Here is a 22,912-nt window from a genome sequence, read left to right as displayed (position 1 = left end):
ATTTTGTTCTTTACACAGGTTGGGGGAAGTTGCAGAAACTGTTCTTCTGGAGAATTTGGGCAGAAGAACGAAGTTTTGTTGCAAAAAATGCGATCCAGTTTATGCTCATTCGATCTGAATGAGTCACAAACCAGAGCTGTATTAAGTTCTATAGCAGCAAAGCAATGCAAGCATATGCATTCAATTCAACTAATCTGGGGCCCACCGGGGACTGGAAAGACAAAAACAGTCAGTACAATGCTACTGGCACTTCTAGCATTGAAATGCAGGATAGTTATGTGCGCACCGACAAATGTTGCTGTCTTAGAAGTGGCCTCGCGTCTCCTGAGGTTGTGGAGAGAGTCATGTCCTACTGACCTATGCCGATTGGGAGACATACTTTTAATGGGAAATGAGGACCGGATGAACATTACTGACGATCTCAAAGATATTTTTCTGAATCACCGCATCGATGAGCTTTTGAAGTGCTTTTTTGGTTGGAGAGATAAGCTAGAGTTAATGATAAAATTTCTCAAAGATTATGTTCCTCAGTATGGAATCTATTTGGAAAAAAAGGCAAAGAAGGTTAAGACGGGTGCGGATGCCTTGACATTTCAGGAGTATGTCAAGAGACGATCTGGTGGCGTTGCATTTGGTGCCATTGCAGAGTCACTGAAGAATCATATTAGAAGCTTTTGTACTCACTTACCATCATCTTCACTTTCGAAAAATAACTTTGAAAAGATGGTTTCAGCTTTCAAGTCGATTGAATCTCTTGAAAGCTTGTTATGTGCGAATAATGTCAGTGACAAGGAGCTCAAGAAACTATTTATGCAGTCCGAAGGAGAAAAAAAATTATGGGAGGCCCAAAACGTGTGTCTTCAAATTCTAACAGATCTTCAACAAAAATTTCTGATTCCCCAAGTTCTCAAAGAATATTTGATTCAAGATCCAAGAGATCTTAATGGAAATTTTCAGTCCCCTGAATTTTGGAAAAAATATTTGATTCGAAAATTTTCCTTGGAAAGTTCTACCCTCATTTTTTGCACGGCTTCTAGTTCATCTGCACTGCATCTTTCAAATATCGAACCGTTTGAGCTGGTGGTTATCGATGAAGCTGCTCAGTTGAAAGAATGCGAGTCGTTGATACCATTACAACTACCGGGTATACAGCATGCTATTCTTGTCGGCGACGAGCGGCAATTGCCTGCACTTGTTAAAAGCAAGGTTTGAATTTTCTTCTCTGTTATCTCTTATCAGCGGACTGCATATTGTGGGGTTTAATTGGGTCCTGATCAGATTGTACAAGTGAGCCAATGGACCATTGATCTGATGGGATGTGGATTGCGTCCTTAACCCCACTTGTCATAAGCTGGGAACGGGCAGGAACTTTGAGTGGCCACCGTGATGTATGGGTCTTATCCATACCGTTCATCCATTTTTTCGTATCATTTTACAGCATAAGCTCAAAACTGTGGCAGATCCAAGATAGATGTAGACTACGTAGTGGGATTAAACTCTTACTGTTGAAAACTTCTTGGGCCACAGAAGTTTTGGATGGAGCTGATATTTGTGTTTTCTCTTTCATCCAAGTCTATATGTAACTTTATGAATAAGTTGGATGGCAGATAAACATTGCCGTGGGCCCTGGATAGAAAAGTTTCAACGGTGAGAATCATTATCACCTCTATTTCATGTGGTGTGGTTCAGTTGAGTCTTAGATCTGCCTAAATTTTAGTCTTATTCCTAAAATGATACGGAAAAATGGATGAACGGTGCAGATAAAACTAATATATCACGGTAGCCACTCAAAGCCCCTGCCCGTTCCCAGCTGGAGATGGGCGGCGGTAGGGGGAGCGGATTATCCACTGACAGGTTGAGTAGCGAGGCTCAGCTACTGAAGTGACGTCACTGGGATCTGTGGACTCCACCATGATGTATTTGTTGTATCTACACCGTTTGAGTCAGATAAAAATATTATTTTAGGGCATAAGACAAAGAATGACTCAGATAAAAATCTGTAGTGGACCACCGTTGAAATTATAGTAAGGCACACCATGATGTTTATTTGAAATCCAACTTATTCAAAAAATAAAAAAGATATAAAAGAAGGGAAAACTCAAATATCATCTTAATCTAAAACTTCCGTGGCCTTTAGAAGTTTTTAATGATGGGCGTTACTGTCCTACTTTTTTTTTTTCTATACTGGGGTCCACTAGAGCTTTGGATTTAACTCATTCTTTGGATCTTTTCCAAAAAATGATCTCTGAGATTGAATGGACGGCGTGGATATGAAACAGATATCATGGTGGGGCACAGAACTTGGTGACGTCACTTCAGTAACGAGTCTCGCTGCTCAACCTTTCAGTAGCTAATCCGCGCCCGGGGTAGGAAGCAATCCCCGTTCGATATCCGTTCGATCTGATGATGGGAAGCGGATCGGCTGGTGTACCTCACACCAGCTATATAGCTGCTGTAGGCACGTGTCGTGCAAAGACGAGCACGGACGCTCCTCGAGCTCCGAGTTGTACGAACGGTTCAAAGGAGATCAAAGTTACATGGCCCCATAGTGATGTATTTATTATATCTACACCGTTCATCTATGTTTAGAGATAATTTTAGACAATTATCCAAAAAATGAATCATATCCAAAGATCATCTGGACCACACCACAAATAGCAATGGAGATAACGATCCGTTAAAAAATTCGTAGGGCCCACCATTATGTTTATTTTCCATCCAATCTGTTCATTAGGTCACAAAGACCTGAATGAAGAGGAAAAAAAATATTCATATTTGCCGAAAACTTCTGTGACCCCAAAAACAATTTTAATGGTATACGTTCAATCTCCCACTGCTTTTTTCCGTGTGGTCCACTTGATGGTTAGATCTATTTTATTTTTCTTCTCAAACCTTAAGACGAGCTCTCCAAATGGATGGATTGTTTGGATATAATACATACCTCACGATTTGACCCACAGAACCTGCTGACGCCAATAAAGCAGCTATATAGCTGGTGTGAGGTACACCAGCCAATCTGCTTCCAATCTGATGAGCCGGAAACGGATTGGATAAGTGGCTGGTGATCGGTGGGCCCCACTATGATGTATGTACTCCATCCATCCATTTTTATAGATCATTTTAGTGCTTTATCCTAAAAATGAGAGGGATATAAATCTCAGGTGGACAACACCAGATGAAAACAATAGTGATTGGATATCCACCATTAAAATCCTCCTAAGGCCCATTGTACTGTTTATTTGACATCCAATCTGTTAATTAGGTCATACAGACCTAGATGAAGGGAAAAAACAAAGATCAGCTTGATCCAAAACTTTTATGGCTCCCAAAAAGTTTTTAGTGGTCAACGTTCATTCAACACTGTTGCTTGTAATGTGGCCCACTTGAGATTGATATATACTTAATTTTTGGTCCCCTACCATAAAATGATCTAGAAAAATAGATGGACGGCATGGATGAAACACATACATCATGGTGGTGCCCACAGAGCACGGACCACCAGCCATTGGCTGGTGGCAGGGGGAGTAGCCAATCCGTTTCCTGATGAGCCCTATAGTGTACGGTCCACACCAAAAAAGTCTCCTCAACGGGGCTATCATAAATCTAATCTCTCAGAAACTGGACGGCTAAGGAGTAGAGAGAGAGAATGAGAGACAGTCCACATTCCTGTTGATCACCGAACTGTCGGCCCCATTTGAACAACCCAAGAAAATCTGATAATGGTTGTATCATATAGTTTGCTGATATAATTTTTCTTTGTATTTTAATATTTTACACTCTTTTAGGTTTCTAAGGAAGCTGGTTTTGGAAGAAGCTTCTTTGAGAGGTTGAGTTCATTGGGACATTGGAAGCACCTTCTCAACGTTCAGTACCGAATGCATCCTTCCATAAGTGCTTTCCCTAATGCGAATTTTTATGGGAACCAGATTTTGGATGATCCAAGTGTCAAGGATAAAATTCACGAACGGCATTACCTTTCACAACCTATGTATGGTTCATATTCATTTATTAATATTGACGATGGAAGGGAGACGGTCCAAAAAGGAGGTAGCTGGAAGAATATGGTACAGGTGGCTGCTGTTTCGTGCATATTGAGAAATCTTTTCAAAGGTATGTGCCACTGTTATAAGTATCCTTACTGCTATGGAAACAGAAACCATATGATATCAATGACAATATCACTGATAATTGAAAATCTGGGAAACATGAGAAAAATATAGGATTTTTTTAATGAAACTTCATAAGATGCTAAAATACATATATTTATATATTTAGGAATTAAAAATTACAAAAAAAATGCATACATAATAAGTTTCCATTTAATGTGCGCCTAAAAGCATGTGTTGCCAACTTGTCATGTGAAACATGTCCAACCATCCTATCCATCCCATCTCTCCATCCAACCATCCAACCTTCCATCTAATCATATATTTCAAAATATCGACAACAATGATATTTCATTGAGAAATCGTCCACAACTAAAAGGAAACAAATGATTGTGGTCTTGATATCACTCATGTTGTGATAATGATAATATCGCAATATGATCGATATTATTATCAATAATTTAAATACTACATACAACCATGCACCCATAAAATAATTTAAAAATATTTTTTTTTTAATAAACAGATTTTTGGCCATATTGATATACTAGTGACGTTATTAAAATATTGCCGATACACTGGGCGACACCTAAAATTTACACAGTTGAAAATACTAGCAATATCAATACATCAGCAATACAAAGCGATACTTGGAATGTACACAATTGAAAATATTGACAATACTTAGCGATACATTGTCAATACCTAAAAATTTTGAGACTAACAGTGTAATACTGGTATCGCTAAGTTGGAGATAGGGATATTATTGGGGATAATTTGATAATATTGGGGATACTCTGAACAATGGTATGTGCATTGTCAATCAGTTGAATATTATCTTCTACAATTCATTTTTAGCAGGAAATATTTTATCTTGGGGTAATGAATATACGAATTCACTTATGTTATGTTTTTGTTTGATGTATCATTTATTTTAAAGAATGTTGTTATATGTATGGCCTGTTGGGCATGAATGAAAGAAATAGACAAAGGAGACCCTGACTTGTACAGGGGACCCTCTGATGCTGAAGTCAGCCTCTTGGGTCTTTTGTAGGTTAGGATCTTAAGGAAAAGAGTCACTAGTCAAGTATTAGGGTATGTATGTGTACCTTACATTGGTTGGGGGTACCTCTGTTTATACGAGAAGGAAGACCACGTCGTAAGGAGTCTTTCCTGATATGCTGAAGACCATTCCGCGATTCGTCCAGGATCCTCCAAAGAATATCGTTATCCAAGGTCTTCGAGATTTGATTTGATCTCCCGAAGATCTTACGAGAGATTTCGGGCCATTGGAGATATTCTCGGATTGTTGGTCTGGCAAAAGGTCGAGTGATAGAGGCGTCAGATACAGTTGGCGTAAGTAATATCGAACTTTTCGTCGGATCGACATTTACCTTATTGTAGAGGTTATACCAAGCTAGAATCGAGCTATGGTCGAGCTATGACCGACCTATGGGTTAGGTCAGCAATTGGCCATTTGAGTAGACTTACAGGTGCATCCTCTTTGAGTGGCATTACAGTTGCATCGACCTTCTTGAAGGTTAACCTTTCCTCGATAGTAGATGCCCCTTGAGGCTTAAGTCTCATTGAGTCCGTGCTGGTTTGTAAAGTTGGTCCATTCCATAAGTTGATCTATTTTTCTTCCAACAGTAAGCTCCCCTTACTTTTCGAGCCGATCTTCGAAGGCTTGGAAAGTAAGCCAGATGTAGCTTATGTCGGGCTATGTTGTTATAAATGCCAGGTATGGCAGCCATAACGGAAATCGAGGCGTGTTAGTAATGAAACACGGCGTGACATTTTGTGGTTCGAGGTCACGTGGTTTGTCAGGCCGCCGTTTCGACATACCAACAAGAGCGTGACACGTGGCCAATTTTTGATATTAGTGTCGAGTAACGTATGGGGTCGCACCACATGTCGAGAGGGCGTAGTTAAGGGGACACGATATAAACCAAGCATTGATAGGCGTACTCAAGCGTTGCCATGTGGCTTCCCTATATAAGGGAAGCTCTTACCCTTAGTCATTTTCGTCTGCATTTTTCTCTCTTTTTGTTCAGTCGTCTTCCTTAGTAGGCGATTTCCAGTGACTGTCTTCACCAGCAGTCGGGTACTTGCTTCTTCTTTGGTGAGCTTCAAATTTCACTCGCCCCCTCCTTTCTTTTTCCTTTTAACATCGACTCTCAATATCTATAAAAAGCCACCATGTCGGACTCTCTGAGTTCATTGGAGGGGGTCTCTGGCGGTGACAGTGGGGCTAGTAGCTTCCGAGTAATGTCGAACCCACCGTCGCCGTTGGTAATGATGGCCAATGTTGATTTTTTGGCGTCGCAGGCTATGGAAGGGTCCCCGGCGGAGAGGCTGGTTAGGGTAGAGCATGGCTAGTCCAGTGAAGAAGATCCGGAAGAATCCTTAGGTGAGGAGGGTCCGAGAGGCCCGGTGCTCTCAACCCTGACTGAGGCAGAGTTAGCTCAGATCAGACTGGGGTATCATGTCCCTGAGTCTGTAATACTCTGACTTCCCTCGCCAGACGAGCTTCCTGATCAGTCTCCAGAGGGGGTAGTCGCCATTTTTCAGGTTGCCCTTCATTGCGGCCTTAGGCTCCCTCTGTAAGGTCTAGTAAGGTGGGTACTTGCTCACCTAAACTTGGCTCTGGGGTAGATGATCCTCATTGGATGAAGGACTTTGATCAGCTGCGTGGTCTTATGGTCCGAGCTAGAGCAGCCCAAGCTTACCGTCGAGGAGTTCCTCCATCTATACCAGCTAAAGCCAAACAAGTTTCACCCTAGCTGGTATTATCTCTCCGCTTGGTGGGGGATTGGAGGGAGCTTCATCACCGATCCTCCATCGTCCAATAAGAATTGGAGGGATAAGTGGTTCTGGGCTTCTGGATGTTGGGAAGTAGCCGACCTAGTCTTGGATCAGCACTTGGTCCCCACAACATTCTCCAACCTAGGTTAGTATACTTCGGATGTAGTTATTCTCTAGCTTGTTCTTGGTTGGTCAGTTTTCAAATTTTCTTGACTTGTTCGCACATGTCTTTTATCGCAGTTATCCTTAAGCATCCTCCCCTGCTGGATAGTGGATCTCTCGCCTGAATCAGAGGAGCGAAAGCGTTGAAGGAGGAGGAAAGATCTTGGAGGGTACTTCTCTAACCCGAGTTGCTCCTTAAGTCGGGCTTAGACCTCACCCTCACTAGTAAGAGCTTTGGAAAGAACTCTAGCCGATCTTTAAAACCTAAAAATTTTCATGGATTTCCATATCTGAGTTTCTTCATGTTTTGGTGTAAAAATGCCTGAAGCCCATCCTCTTCTAAGGCTCATGTCCAAGCTCCAGGCGCCCTCCCTGGAGGAAATAGCAGCGCCAAGACGGAAGAGGCAAAAGACCTCCTCCAAGAGCAAGGGGAAAGTGGCCCTTCTTTTCCCGTTGTGATGGAGGTCGAAGGGGAGGAAGTGGAGGTAGAGCCTGTCCTTGATGTCGCTGCTGCAATGGTCGGGACGACCGTCCGGAATGGGCTTCTTTTTGTAACGCCCTGAAATTCGGGGTCGAGCATAACTCAGCTCCCGAGTTTCAAAACATCACTTATGCAACATATGCAATGATGGATGTATGTTGTTTATATGAGTGCATAAAATATGGAGTAGATTAAGCCAAACTGCAAACATAATCCAGGGATAGGTGAAATCTGCAAGCGGAAGACTGCAGAAACATGTGTATATGTGCAAGTCCCTGCGATATATATGCTCTGCCAGGTCATAATTACAAGTGTTTGTTTCAAAATATAAGTATCAAAATGAAATCATCCATTACAAAATAAATTCAGAATCTCCATAGCTCAGGACACGACTCACGTGAACCCGCCTGAGAACTGCATAAAAGAAAACGCGTCCTCGTCATCCTCATACTCCGGCTCTGCCTCAGGGGTTGCATTATCATCTGCATCTAAGACAGAGTCTGGTTGGTGTTGAAACACCGTCCCAGAATGTGGGAGTGAGTGATCAACTCAGTGGAACTATACAGTAGAAGTTAATATATTATTAATTCAATCAAGTAGTAATAATAAGGCAATACAATCAAACACGTCCTAATTACTCTTGTTAACGCAAGGATGTATACAGAAATGATGCATGCTCTCGCCTGCACTCCCTCAGCGTCTTTATCTTACGGTACGCATGACAACCTCCCGCAGTGCTCCACGACACTAAGGTACTTGCAATGCGGTACATGCATATGATTACCAAGTTGTTATTAGTCCTTTTCATACAGCAGGATTGGGAAGCTAAGGTACCTTCCTCATATCAACTCCCAAACGGTGATCCATTCTAGGGTCGTCAGTCCTAGACAATCTCATACGAAATTGTGGTTCTAGGTCGCTGCAAAGGGCTCGTCACCAATCAATGCATGCTTATCATATTTTAGTTACTACCCTAAGGCTCGTCGCCTTAACGCAGTATTAAAGTATGCTCGAGGTCACTACAAAGGGCTCGTCACCAATCGATGTAGGCCGATAGCATGAATACAGTGTCCCATACCACCATAATCGGCTCACAAGTCTGAATTGCTCACTGGTCACTACGGGGAGGCTCGTCACCCCAACGAAGGCCGACAGCTCGACCACGGTGTCCCATACAACCATGCCCGACTCATGAGTCTTAGCGGATCGAGGTACCATAGTTAACGGGATTGCACTGGTAAGTTTAGTACCTTAGATTCAAACAATAGCGTCCATACATGGTGCACATCCACCGGGACAATCGGGTTACTTGACGAACTCGACTAGTACGAGCACACATTGAGTTGAACGACATAGACTGCCCAAACACCCCTTGTGGCCAAACCACTGCCGACAACCCTAATACGACTCGGGTTCGTCAAACACGTCCTACGTGGCGAAAATAATCTTAGCCACGAACTCAAGGTTTGTTACCGATTCCCTGGACTATTTCATAGTCCTAAGCACATTGAAGCATAACAGATATTCATACCAGCAATTTAGAGCAGTAATGGATCAACAATTCTAATCATACAAGCATGTGAGCATTTGTTGAATATCAATTTAACATGAATTCACACGTAAGTAACGTCTAAGTTAAACAGACAAAGAATATAGATTGCATGGAAGAAATCATACACATCATTAAGATAGTCGAGAATCTCTTCTCAACGCCCATAAAAGTACAATATATGACACACTTATTCATTCAGACATTTCTACAAACACTTAGGCTACATATTCCAACATACATGACGTATGTTGGTGATAGCTCACCTTAGGACAATTCCTTTTGCAAAGGAGTTGTTACACATACAACTAGCATAAACATGCGACAATTAATCATGGCAAACACATACTCATATTGCATATGTATACGATACTTTCTACATATACATGGAATACACAAATCTCAATATAGTTCATATATATTAGAAACGCAATACAAACATCGCATTTGGCATGTGAAATTTCACCCACAACAATAATAAACCATTAACCGACATTGAAAGCCTTGAAAACCATAACCCATACGAATATAGTCCGCACCTTAAACCAGAAAGTGCGCAACAGATCTAATTTAGACGATAAGTCTTCGTCAACGGCGACTAGATAACCTAAGGCATGATTGAAATGAGCTACATCAACACTTAGACTATTCTAAGCTCCAAAACAGGTTAGGGTTTGATTGACTTACACAAGAACGAACTGAGAATCGCCGGAATAATGATTTAGATGCGATGGTTTAGGTACGCAGAGTAACAGGGAAGAATCTCAAGATGATTCACCATCTTCTCTCTCACTTTCTCTCTTTTCCTCTTTCTCTCTTAGCTAGGGTTTAGAAAATTCATATGGAATTTGAGAGTGAGGGTTTAAGATCTTTATATAGGCATAATATTGATGAAAATAGCCCCAGGACCAAGGTATACTTAGGTTATAACCAATTCGGGTCTATTTCGGTCCAACAGAGCACTTCTGGTGGTCCATTTTCTACGTGCGGTCAGACTTAAGCTCACTGACCATGGATCTAGGTCAGGCTGAGTTTTTGGACTGATCGGATTTACAGATCAGCCGTGGCAGACTAGTTTCAATTCAACGGTCACCGAAACTCGATCAGGTCCACCGGCACTTTGACATGTGTGGGCCATCTTCCCTGATCCGACGGTAAATTTGGGTCAGAATCTAATAGTCAGAATGCTTAAAATCGGCACGCAAGCGACACGACTCAGATTTCTTAAATTCATAATTATTTTCTAAATCATTTCACCTTTCTCACACTCCTCACTCCGGACTCAAGCAAATCATCTCAGGACATCATCTGAACTTGATTTTTGAGGTGATTGTCAAGCCCAACAAGGTGATCATAATTGTCTAAGATCATCGCTATCAGACTTTCGACGCGTAGTCCAGGTCCGATTTAAAGTTTCTAAGTACTCTCGAGAGCAACTAGATTTAACGTTGAATCCTAGATTTCAGGGTAACATAGCGCTAACGATTCTACAGGTTTTGGGTATTGCAGATCAAATTTAAAGTGATTGGTGCTAATTTCACAAACAATCGAGTTTAGCGCTAGCTAATTCACATTTAACTTCTAAAGGCTTGAGTCCTAAGGGAAACCTGATTGAGGTGGTGCTCGGGTCCTTGCACGAAATTTTTCGGGATGTTATAACTTTTGCCGAGCCAGAGAGAGTTTCCGAGCTTCCCGTGGGAGCTCGTTCTATAGGGGCAAAAGAGATTGACCGTCCTTCGACTGGTCCTCCAAGAGCTCAGAGGGAGGAAGGTCGGGGCCTCTGCCGAGCTATTGAGGAGATTCTTCCTTAGGCAGATCAACATGTGCCTAAGGTAAAATTTCTCAACTTGTTCGACTATTCCGTGGACTTGACCCTCGCATTTGCGACGACGAGCCTCCTTGGGGTAAGCATATCTCCATAAGTAGTTCATCTTTCTCTTCGATAATTCAGCTTCACTTAATTTTTCTTTACCATGACAGCTCGCCATGTGCATGCTGAAGGTGCATAGTGAGATTACGCAGATGCGGGGGCAGATAGGCAAGACTAGTCAGAAGCTCTCTCAATCCTAAGCTTGTGCTTCTTCTGCATAGGCCGACCTAGAGGCCGCGAAGAAGCCTCTTGAAGAGGATTTTGCAAAGTTGGCCTGACGAGTGGCTGAACTGGGGGTGAAGATTGAGGAAGTTGGGGTGAAGTTCAGGGCATCCCAGACGAAGCTCGGGGAGACTGAGGTGAAGCTCGAGAAGCTTAAGGCAATAACTCGAGCTGCCATCGCCCAAGCTCGGGAGGATGTTGTTAAGGAATATCAGTCCTCCCAGACGTACGTAGATGGCAGAAATGCCCCCTACTGGCGGGGTTACATGAAGTGCGTCGAGACCATGAAGAAGGCCTTTCTAAAGTTAGATCTCTCTGGCTTCGACGAGTCCGAGTCAGGCTTCGATGCATCTGGCGATGAAGTGGCTCCCGAGCAGCCCCCTGAGGCTTGAGGACCACCTTTCCCTTTGTTCTTTTTCTTTTTGAATGTAGAATGATGTAAATGTGCCCTTCAGGGCTTTATCAATGAAAGTCGCTCCTTTTCTAAATAATATCTTCTATCGTAGATTTTTCTAAGTTAAGTAGATCACACCTAATAGATGAGTCGGATCCAATAGATGGATTGGATTTGGGTCGTATCATGTAGGTCGGATCCTAAAGGTTAGACGTATGTCGGACGTAGATCAGACATAGGTCAGATCCTAAAGGTTGGACATATGCTGAAGGTAGGTCAGATGTAGGTTGGATCTTGGTCAGACTTTGGTCAAACCTTGGTCGGATCCGGTGAACATAGTAGACTTGATAGCAGTCATGTTGTAATAGATCTTTATTACCTTTATCTTGAGGCTGATCAATACATAATAAACTTGCGCATCGATCTGTTAAGGATGATAGATCTTGAGATGTTCAACATTCTAGGGGTGTGGTAGGAGTTGACCATCCAGATCTTCCAGTCGATATGAGCCAGGTCGGCTTGTACTCGTTACTATGTAGGGTCCTTCCAAGTTCAAGCATAAAGTTCCCGATCCTGGTTCCTTGATATTTTGGAAGGTTCTTCGAAGGAATAAGTCGCCAGCTTGGAATCTTTTAACTTTTACCCTGGCATTGTAGAAACGCGTCACTTGCTGTTGGCGGATAGCGATTTGGATCTAAGCTTGCTCTCTCTTTTCTTCGAGAAGGTCAAGACTCAACGTCATTAGCTCGATATTCGTTTGTTCGTTGAATGTCTCTGTTCGAGCTGTTAGTAGTCTGATCTTTATTGGGGTGACCACCTCTGCTCCATATGCTAAGGAAAAGGGCGTCTCCCTAGTGACTGTTCGGGCGGTAGTTCTATATGCCCAAAGGACTTTAAGGAGTTCCTCGGCCCATGCTCCCTTGGCATTCTCGAGCTTGATTCGGAGGTGATGTTTGATGATTTTTTTACTGCTTTGACTTGTCCATTTGCCTATGGATGTCGTGGGGAAGAGTAAACATTGCAAATCCCGAGGTTCTCACACATCCCTTAGAACTGTTTGTTATTAAACTGCTTTCCATTGTCGGAGATGATCGTTCGAAGAATTCCGAATCTGCATACGATGTTCTTCCAAACGAAATCTGTGATCTTTTGTTTGGTTATCTTCACCAATGGTTCAACCTCAGCCCATTTTGTAAAGTAATTAACTGCTACTACGGTGAACTTAGTCTGGCCTTTGTCGGTCGGGAGAGGACCAATGATATCGATTCCCCACTGGGCAAACGGCCATGGCCCGGTCATTGGGGCAAGCTCTTCTGGTGGCTGCCGGGGTATATTTGCGAAGCACTGACACTTATCACACTTCTGAGCGAATTGTCTAGCATCAGTTTAGATGGTCGGCCATTAATAACCCTACCGAATAACTTTATGGGCTAAAGCTCGGCCTTGGGAGTGGTTTCCACAGATCCCCTCGTGGGTTTCCCTTAGGATGTACTCTGCCTCCTTTAGTCAGAGACATTTGAGATAGGAAAGATAAAAACCTTTTTTTATAGAGGACATCGTTAGGCATGGTGTAGCGGTCTGCCTTAGTTCGCAATTTGCATGCTTCCATTCGATCTTCAGGTAACTTGTCCTCTTTGAGATAATCGACGATTGGATCCATCCAAGTAAGTTTCGAACTTACTTAAGGAATTGTGGCAAGGCAGCCTCGTCAATACTCGGTTTTGTAATGAACTCGATTGGGACAGATCTTGGAATATCTTCTTCATTTATAGTGGTTAGTTTTGCCAGCATGTCAGCTTTAGAATTCTCGGCCTGAGGGATCAGGACAACACTGCTTTTTTTTGAAAATTTTCAATCAATTCTTTGCCCTTCCGTAGATAAGCTTTCTTGCATTCCTTCTTTGCCTGGTATGCTTCAACTATTTGATTAACGACCAATTGGGAATCACTGAAGACTTTGAAGTGTTGTGCTCCATGTTGGCTGCTAGTTTAAGTCCGGCGAGTAAAGCTTCGCATTCTGCTATATTGTTGGAGGCTTGAAATTCGAATCTTAAGGCATATTGCATACATATATGGTTTGGGGTCTTTAGGACTATCCTGGCCCTACTTGCCTTAGAGTTGGATGAGCCATCAACATAGATCATCCACTTGGGTGGGTCGGGTGTAGCTTGGGCGTCAGACGCTTGGTCAAATGTTTGGTCAGATGCTTGGTCAAATGGAACATCTGGGATGAGCTCCAGCCTGGGTAGGTCAGTATCTTGCCCAAACGTATGAGTTAACTCGACAATGAAATCAATCACTACCTGACCCTTAATAGCTACTCTGGGTCGATACTTGATATCGAACTCACTTAACTCAATCACCCACTTAGTCAGCCTTCCCGAAGCTTCGGGTTTTTGGAGCACTTGATATAGTGGTTGATCGGTCATGACGACAATAGTGTGAGGTTGGAAGTACAACCGCAAACGTCAAGAGGAAATAACCAAACCAATGCTAATTTTTCTAGGTTATCTGGTCTAGGTTGAAACCAGGGCTTTACTGATGTAGTATACTGGGAATTATTTTCCTGCGTGTTCCTTAATTAAAGCCGAGCTAACTGCTACATCGGAGACAACTAAGTACAACAGTAGGGACTCTCCTTATTTGGGTTTGGAGAGAAGTGGTGGTGACCCTAAATATTGCTTAAGATTCTGGAAAGCTACCTCACATTCTTCTGTCCCGTCTACCACTTATTTCCCTTTCAACTGTTTGAAGAAGGGGAGACATTAGTCTGTAGCTCGGGACAGAAATGATTGAGAGCTGCGAACCTCCCTATAAGTCATTGAACATCTTTGATCATCCTTGGTGACTTCATATCAAGGAGAGCTTTGATCTTCTCAAGGTTTGCTTCGATTTTTAGTTGGCTGACCAAGAAACCGAGAAATTTTTCTGAGTTAACCCCGAAGGTACATTTGTTTGAATTTAGCTTCATCCGGTATTTACAAAGAATGAGGAACATTTCCTTGAGATCAGTAACATGATCTTTAGCTTTTATGCTCTTGATGAGCATATCGAAGACGAAGACCTTCATTGTTCGCCCTATTTGGTGAGCGAACATTTTGTTGACCAGTCGCTTATAAGTAGTACCTATGTTTTTCAATCTAAAAGGCATGACTCAGTAACAATAAAGACATTTGTCAATGACAAAGGCAGTTTTTGTTTTATCATGTGGATGCATTACAATTTGATTATAACCAGAATAAGCATCCATAAAACTGAGTAGCTCGTGCCCAGCGGTGATATCGATCAGTTGGTCGATTCGGGGAAGAGGAAAGCTATATTTGGGACAAGCCTTGTTCAGGTTTGTGTAGTCTATACAAACCCATCATTTCCCATTTGCTGTCTTGACCAACATAATGTTGGTTATCCAGTCTAGATAATAAACTTCCTTAATGAATCCATCCTGAAGGAGTTTATCGACTTCTTCTCCAATCACTGCATATCTTTCGGGACCGAACGTGTGGCGCTTCTGTCAAATTGGTCGATGAGCAGGATTGACGTTCAGGCAGTGCATGATGATCTTGGAGTCGATGCCATGCATGTCTTCATGAGACCAAGCGAAGACGTTCACATAACGTCGGAGGAGAGTTATCATCTTGTCCTGTAGTGGTGTCATTAGGGACGACCCAATTTGGACAATCTTAGAGGGGACAGATTTGTCGAGCGGGATGGGAACAAGGTCTTCCATGGGGTGGCCTCTTTCTTTGGAGTCCTCACAAGGATCTAAAGAAGTGACACTCATTGCTTAATGCGAAGCTCTTAGTGCCATCGCGTAGCACTGCCAAGCGTCATGTTGATCGCCTTTCACTAATCTGACACCTTGCTCGGTTGGGAACTTTATGGCTAAGTGGTAGGTCAAGATCACAATTTGCAGGGCATTCAGAGATGGTCGACCAAGGATTACATTATAAACAGATGGACAATCCACTGCTAAGAAATCAACCATTATAGTGACTTGGTTTTGTCCGTCTCCGACCGTAAGTGGGAGTTGTATTGCCACCTCAGGTATGACCTTCCCGCCGAGAAACCGAGCAATGGGGTTTTAACAGTTCGAAGTAGAGATTGATCAACTCCCATCTTGTCGAAAGCCTGAGCGAAGAGAACATCAACTGATGATCCAGTGTCCACAAGGATTTGGAACACTTTTCGATTGGCTATGGTCAGTGTAAGCCCCGTATCCTAGACCGTACCGTTACATAGACTTCCGTGGTCTTCTCGGTCAAATTTCGGCAACTTTCGACCCTTAACCGGTATTTACGTGCGACCCTGAGTCACACGCCGTCAACCCGAGTCGACTCAACCCAAGACTTTACCCTAGCGACCGCGCCGTCGCCGTGGTTTCGATGCCGCATCTTGTGCGCCGAGACGATACCTAGGCCATGAGATGTGAGCCCGCGTTCAGTTCGAGGAAAACGCCGCGCATTACAAAATCGAAGAGAATCTCTACGACTTATCACATCAATCAATCAATCAATCCCATCAAGGGTCAAGTACACATTACCTTTCACCCATTCCCAAGCAACCCCAAAGTCAAAAAGTTCTTACACAAGCCCATACTTTTCTTACACCAAGCAACCTTAAAGCCAAAAAGTTCTTACACCCATCACTCACCACATCCATCACTCCATCACCCATCCCTCTCTCTCTCTCTCTTTACAACCCTCTCTCTCTTATTCTCAAACCACTTTCTCAAGCAACCAAAAACTCCACACGTCCACGCATCTTCCAACCTCCATGAGAGGATTTTGTGTAGCCCACTTCCTCCCCTCTCATCTCCCATCTCAACCATCAAAACTCCATGTCTTCTGTTAGGATCGAAGCTAAAGAGCAAAGGAAGCCTAGGGAGTAAGAAGACGGCGGTGGGTGATTTTGGATTTTGTCTTTCATTCATTTGTTTGATTTAAGGGTCCATATCTATTAGGACCCACCTTGATGTATATTTTTTTTTTATCAAAGAGGGGCCCATAGTGGCGGGGCCCCTCCATCACCTCCGCATCGCCGATGCCTCTTTTCTCTCTCTTTCTATGATTATGGCCCACCTAATGTATGTATATCATCCATGCCATCTACCAGTGGACCCCATCTATGTGGGACACACCATGATGTTTATATGCCATCCCAACCGTCCATAGGGGGCCCACCTTGAGGTGGCTAACAGTAGGGGTGGCTGCCAAAGAAGTGTGATCTGACGTGGGCCCACCCAGCTCCATAGCTCAGGTGGTAGACTGAGCGAAAGATGCCTCTTTTCAACACTGGAGGTCTTGGTATCGATCCCTGTGGAGGTGGCTAACATGGAGTGTGTATTGACATGTGTGTACTGACGTGGGTGTGGACTGACTATGGGGTCTATAGGACCCATCCACTCCCTCCATCCGTCTAGATGGGCCACACCATGGTGTATGGGTCTTATCCAAACCGTCCAACGTTTCTGGATGGTGGGGCCATGTTCATGTGGGGCCCTCCCTGACACACCCAGTCCATAGCTCAACTGGCAGACAGAGTGAAAGAGACCTCGTTGCAACACTGAGGTCTTGGCACAATTTCCTAGTGAGGGTGGCTAACAGTGAATTGTGGACTGACAGTGGGCCTGTGGGACCCATCCACACCGTTCATCCATTGGGAGTGGGCCACACCACCATGCACGTGTGGTGTCCACCGTCCTTGGATGATGGGACCCACCCCCTCGTGTGGGGTCCTCCCTAGTGTATGAGACTGTCCAGGCCCTGGACGGCCTAGACGCCATATTATATATATATATATATTATATTATATATATGATGTATGTTATATATTATAATATATATATATATATATATATATTATATTTGAAATAGGTACCTATTGTGGTGGACCCTACGTGGGACCCACCTCTGTTTTATTGCAGAACAGAAAAAGAAAAAGAAAAAAATATATATATAATAAAAGCAGCTATGCTGCTCGTACAAGCAGCACGTGGCTGCTCTCTCTCTCTCTCTCTCCCTCTCTCTCTCTACGTCAGTAGCTAATTCCGTGGGTCCCATCTATTTCACCCACATCGTCTATCTATGGGACCCACCATGGTGCATGTGTCGTATCCAAACCGTTCAACCATCTGTGAGATCATTTTAGGACATGGGGTAAATGAGTGAGATCTGAAGTTCAAGTAGACTGCACCGATTACAATAAATAGTGGGGTACAATGACATCCACTGTTCAAAACTTCTATGGGTCACCGTAGTTCCCAATATTGTTTCCACTTCATTTATCTCTATGTTAACTTGTGAATAGGTCAGATCTCGAATATACATAGGGGTGGGCCCGATTTGATATACATAAGGCCCATCGGTGCGACTTATTTGATGTACATGAAGCTCGTTAGTGTGGCCCATAGAGTATGGCCTATGTGATGTGGCCCACTTGACATAAGAGGCCCATCGAGATGTATTTGAGGCCCTGGTGCGAGGCCCACCTGTTGTGTGTATTCGAGGCCCGATGTGATGTATGTTGGCCTGTGTGACGAGGCCTATGTGACGCAAATGAGGCCCATCATGATTGTACATGAGGCCATGGGCCCACTATATGTTTAGCCATATGTAGGCCACCCCCCTTGGGAGCAATGTTGGCTTGACGTCCACATTGATGGGCAATGATGGTTAGATGTCCTCATTGTGACCTTCCCTTAGGCCTTGTTAGGCCCATTCTCTTCGTGGGTAAACCCAAATAAGTGGGCCCCATTCGTTGTAAACGAATGACTTCATAACCACGGTCGACGCCAATTATCGACCCTGATTATCGGTGCCAGTTACCGATGCTGATTATCGATGCCGATTGTCGAGGGCGACGCTGATTATCGACCTTGATTATCGGTGCCGATTACCGATGCTGAGTATCGGTGTCGATTGTCGAGACAGACGTCGATTATCAACCTTGATTATCGACGTCGATTACCAATGCTGATTATCGGTGCCGATTGCCGAGGCCGACGCCGGTTATCGATATCGATTATGAGTATGTGACAACATAACATCATAACACATGCCCATACGCATCATCTACGTGTTTGTGATGAGACGAGTGATTGATTATAGCGCATGCCATTGGGCAAATTGTTATGGGTTTCCCTGGTAGAGGGAGACGCCCACATGAGCGCATAGTACGCACATGATTACTGTATGACTGGATTGCGTGATTCATGCATCTCACATTATGTGACATGTATACTATACGCCCTAGCGACATCAGGGCCATAGCCGCCACAGGCATATCGTGGTTGGTAGGATTGGATACCGAAAATCTTGTTCTACATGGGGTACTATAGATATCCCTGGGTGAAAGTCCCTAGACCCTTATGGTACCAAGAAGTTGCTCCAATGTCTAGACCGAGTAGGTGCATGAGCGCCGAGTGCTGATTACCAGACGGTCGCGCTTTCCACTATGTCGTGGTCGGTTGGAAGGGGGTGCGGCCTTACCTGCCTGAGAGGAGGGGGCAAAGCTAGGCTGAGTTTGACTAGCTCGAGGAATGGGTCCGCTATTGATGTGCCGAGCCCGATATTGGCAGGCGGATAGTGAGGTCTCTTCCACTCACCTTATTGCGTGCGATGGGGCGACAATCTGGTTGGAGTGTACTAGATCCCAGTGATATTCCAGAGTTGAGCTGTATTGATAGTGAGGTCTCTTCCACTCATGCTTGAGTTGCATTTCGCACCACATGGCCTTCGTATGACAAACATCATTCATGCCTTGCACCGCATGGCCTTTGTACGGCTAATACCATTCATGGATTCATCAGCATATTCTACATTACTTTGATACTGCATAATTGTATTACTACCTTATGCACACACTTACACTACCCTCTAAGCTTTCCATAAGCTTATGCACGACCGTTACGTGCAGGTGACATTAGACCGCAGCAGCGCTGAGGCAGGAGCGCATAGCAGATCATCTTGGAGCTTTTTGTCCATTATCATTGTATTTTCCTTTATGCTCATTATACTTGTAAAGTTTTTTATCATAGTGGAAATGTGATGGAGTTTTTAGTAGTTGTTTGTGGGTTGTACCTTTGGTTATACTTATTACGAATCAAACTGATGTTGAAAATCCTTCTTGTAGCATCCCAGGATCAAAACCTAGCAAATGGGCGCTGGGAGCCGAGAATGGAGTTCTACAGAGGCTGTCGGTGCCGGATTCGGTGATTGAAAATTTTGTGAGACCGGTTTTCGAGTTTGGGGTGTGACAGTCAGGGTGACCACAAGTGTGTCATCGTGCGGATAATGTATTCCTCGGGTATCTTCTTCAGTGAAGATCAGGTTATGACCCTCCATTTCTCTTTTAGGGGCATTCTGTTAAGTAGAACTTCATCTTCGGGGCGACCAATGTTCTTCGTGTGCACCTTCTGAGCATTATTTGAATCTCCTCCGCCTCCTTGACCTTTGAAGATTGTGCGGATCTCCCCGGTCGGTTCATTGTTAACTGGCCGTTCATCTTTTGCCGTGACTCAATCTCCTCTATTATTGACGTACTCCCCAAGATGACCACTGCGGATGAGTGCCTCAATCTCTTGTTTGAAGTCAAAATAGTCACTTGTGTTATGTCCATGATCCCGATGAAAGAGGCAATATTTGTTTTTACTTCTATTTTTGGGATCGGACTTCAACTTGTTTGGCCAGTGGAGGAGACGCTTGTTCTGGATTCCCATCAAAACTTGCTCTGATGTTTTGTTGAGAGGAGTGTAAGTTTTAAACTTACTGTCGAGCCACTTATTCGGGCGACAATTGTCCTGTGATTGATCGTCCTTCCTCTTCCTATTCACATTGGTCGAACTTGGATCTGCCCTTGTCTGCTGCTCTTTGGTTAGAGGAACCTTGTTCTAGACGGCCTCTCGCAGGATACGGGATTCTTCCGCGTTAGTGTATTTTTGTGACCTGTTTAGTAGCTCAACCATCGTTATAAGAGGGTTTTTGTCCAATGAAAATAGGAACTGTCAATCCCTCAGCCCACTCATGATAGCATTTAGGACGAGCTCCTCTGAGTGCTTCCGAACCTGCAAAGGTTCCAGATTGAAGGGTTTGATGTAGTCCTTCAAAAGCTTGCCGTCTTTCTAAATGACGTGAAGGAGGTGATCAGGTGCTTTAAGACTCTTCTTTCCCCCGATAAAGTTCGTGACGAAGGCTTGGCTGAGTTGGGAGAATGAACTAATAGATTTTGGTTTTAACTGCTTGAACCACAGTCTGGCAGCCCCAGCCAAAGTTAGGGAAAAGGCTCGATACATTATTGCATTAAAAGCATTATGGAGCTCCATGTAGACTCTAAAGGATTCCATGTGTTCCAACAGGTCGGTATTCCCTGAGAATAGAGAGATTAGAGGCAACCAAAATCGATCTGGCAGTCGAGCCTGCATGATGTCTGCAGTGAATGGGGGATCGGATTCCCCCATTATGGCTGGTGTTGGCATTTGGTAGTCCTGCTGCATGTCTCCGATCTGATCTCACAATTTTTTTAGCTCGGTCTCCTAGGGTTCACCACTCTCTGCCGTAGCTTCGACCAGGGTTTTGTTGTGCTTCTTCCGGTCTAGCTCATGGCGTAGATCGAAAGCGAGTAAGGCCGCGATCTCCGAGACGTGGACGGGGCTGGTTTAGTTGAGCTATGTTGTTGGCTCCTTTTGAGAGGGTGGTCAGCTCCGCTGAGAGGCCGCACGTGTAGAGGAAGGTTATAGCCTGTTTGTTCATCCTCCCTGTTGGTTCTTTGCACATGTTGTGGCTGCAGTTGTTCCACCATCTGCTTCATGTAGCCCATGTTCTCTCTCAGCATTCTGACGTCCTTTTCGAGGGAGTTCAATTGACCTCCTTTTACACGAGACTGCTGACCCTCCCTCCTAGAACTGGAATTAGCCTGATGTTGTGAGGAAGAGCCCTAATGGCTTTTCGGTTGTTCGGGTTACTCTGGGGGTGGCGGTGTGCAGTCAGGTGCAACTGGAGCTGCAACTGGGGAGGATCGAGTTCTCTACTTCCCTCTCGCCATTGCAGTTTTTCTAGTAAAGCAGGAACGACTAAGACGTTATTCTTACAGACGACGCCAAACTGTTGATACAATTTTCCGGTAGACCCTCATTGGTTAACCCTTCAGGACCTGCATAGATGAAAAAAATAGACAGAGGAGACCCTAGTTTGTACAGGAGACCCTCTGATGCCTAAATCAGGCTCTTGGGTCTTTTATAGGTTAAGATCTTAAGGAAAAGAATCACCAGTCAAGTATTAGGGTATGTATGTGTACCTTACATTGGCTAGGGGTACTTCTATTTATAGGAGAAGGAAGACCACGTTGTAAGGAGTCTATCTTAATATGATGGAGACCATTCCGCATAAATATTTGGATTCATCCGTGATCATCTAGAGAGTATTATTATCCGAGGTCCTCGGGATCTGATTTGATCCCCCGAAGATCTTGAGAGAGATCTTCAGGCCATTGGAGAGATTCTCGGATTGTTGGTCCGGGAAAAGGTTATACCGAGCTATAGTTGGTGCAAGTAATATCGAGCTTTTCGTCAGATCGACATTTACCTTGTTGTAGAGGTTATACCGAGCTATAGCTTTAGAGCTGTACACGAGTCGAGCCGAGCTAAGTATTGCCCAGTTCGTGCTCGGCTCGCACTGCCCGAGTCCTAGCTCGTACTCGGCTCGGCTTGGCCTTCAAGCTCGGATGCCTAGCTCGTGCTCGGCTCGTCCAAGTTCGAGCCGAGTTCGAGCAGATATCGAGCCAAGTTCAAGCAGAGTTTTTAGCAGGAACGATCGGCATCAGATGAGAGATTAAAGTGGAGGAGAGGGAGATGGTGAGGAAAAGTATACGCTAGAGGAGGAGACGACGCTCGACTCAAGTCTGACGATGGATACGCTAGAGGAGGAGACAATCTCTCCTTCCCCTCCGCTTCGGTTCCTATTGATGAATCTTGAGCTGTTGTTCCCGCTGGATAATAATGTTAGTTTGATCTTTCTCTCTTTAGAAATGATTGCACAAGCTGTCTTTCCATCGGACACCAGATCTTTGTGAAAAATGGGCCACGTTGTGAGGATTAGTTGCTATAGAAATCAGGCTTATCCGCTCATTGGGTGGGGGTGCTGCACATTGATTGGGTATATATACCCCTGGTCGAGTACCGAGTCGAGTCGATTTCGAGTACTATTCGAGTCGAGCCGAGTAGAGCAAGGTCAAGCTTATGCTTGGCTCGAACTCAATTCGAGCACCAAAAATCAGCTTATGCTCGGCTCGAACTCATTTTGAACCGAGTCGAGTCGAGTATTTCCGAGTCG

General features: G+C 44.1%; 1 protein-coding gene across 3 annotated transcripts in view; it reads left to right on the top strand.

The window, feature by feature from the left end:
* Positions 1–22,912, top strand: part of LOC131243047 (uncharacterized ATP-dependent helicase C29A10.10c-like) — a 147,053-nt gene that overhangs the window by 84,218 nt on the left and 39,923 nt on the right. For all 3 annotated transcript variants that reach the window (XM_058242108.1, XM_058242107.1, XM_058242109.1), the window contains exons 4-5: positions 19–1,206; positions 3,786–4,110. In XM_058242108.1, the coding sequence (XP_058098091.1) occupies positions 19–1,206; positions 3,786–4,110 (1,513 nt within the window). The remainder of the gene's footprint in view (positions 1–18; positions 1,207–3,785; positions 4,111–22,912) is intronic.

Source organism: Magnolia sinica, chromosome 4, assembly GCF_029962835.1.
Source record: "Magnolia sinica isolate HGM2019 chromosome 4, MsV1, whole genome shotgun sequence".
Taxonomy (NCBI): domain Eukaryota; kingdom Viridiplantae; phylum Streptophyta; class Magnoliopsida; order Magnoliales; family Magnoliaceae; genus Magnolia; species Magnolia sinica.
Note: the sequence above shows the minus strand (reverse complement) of the source record. Positions and strands in the feature narration are given on the sequence as shown.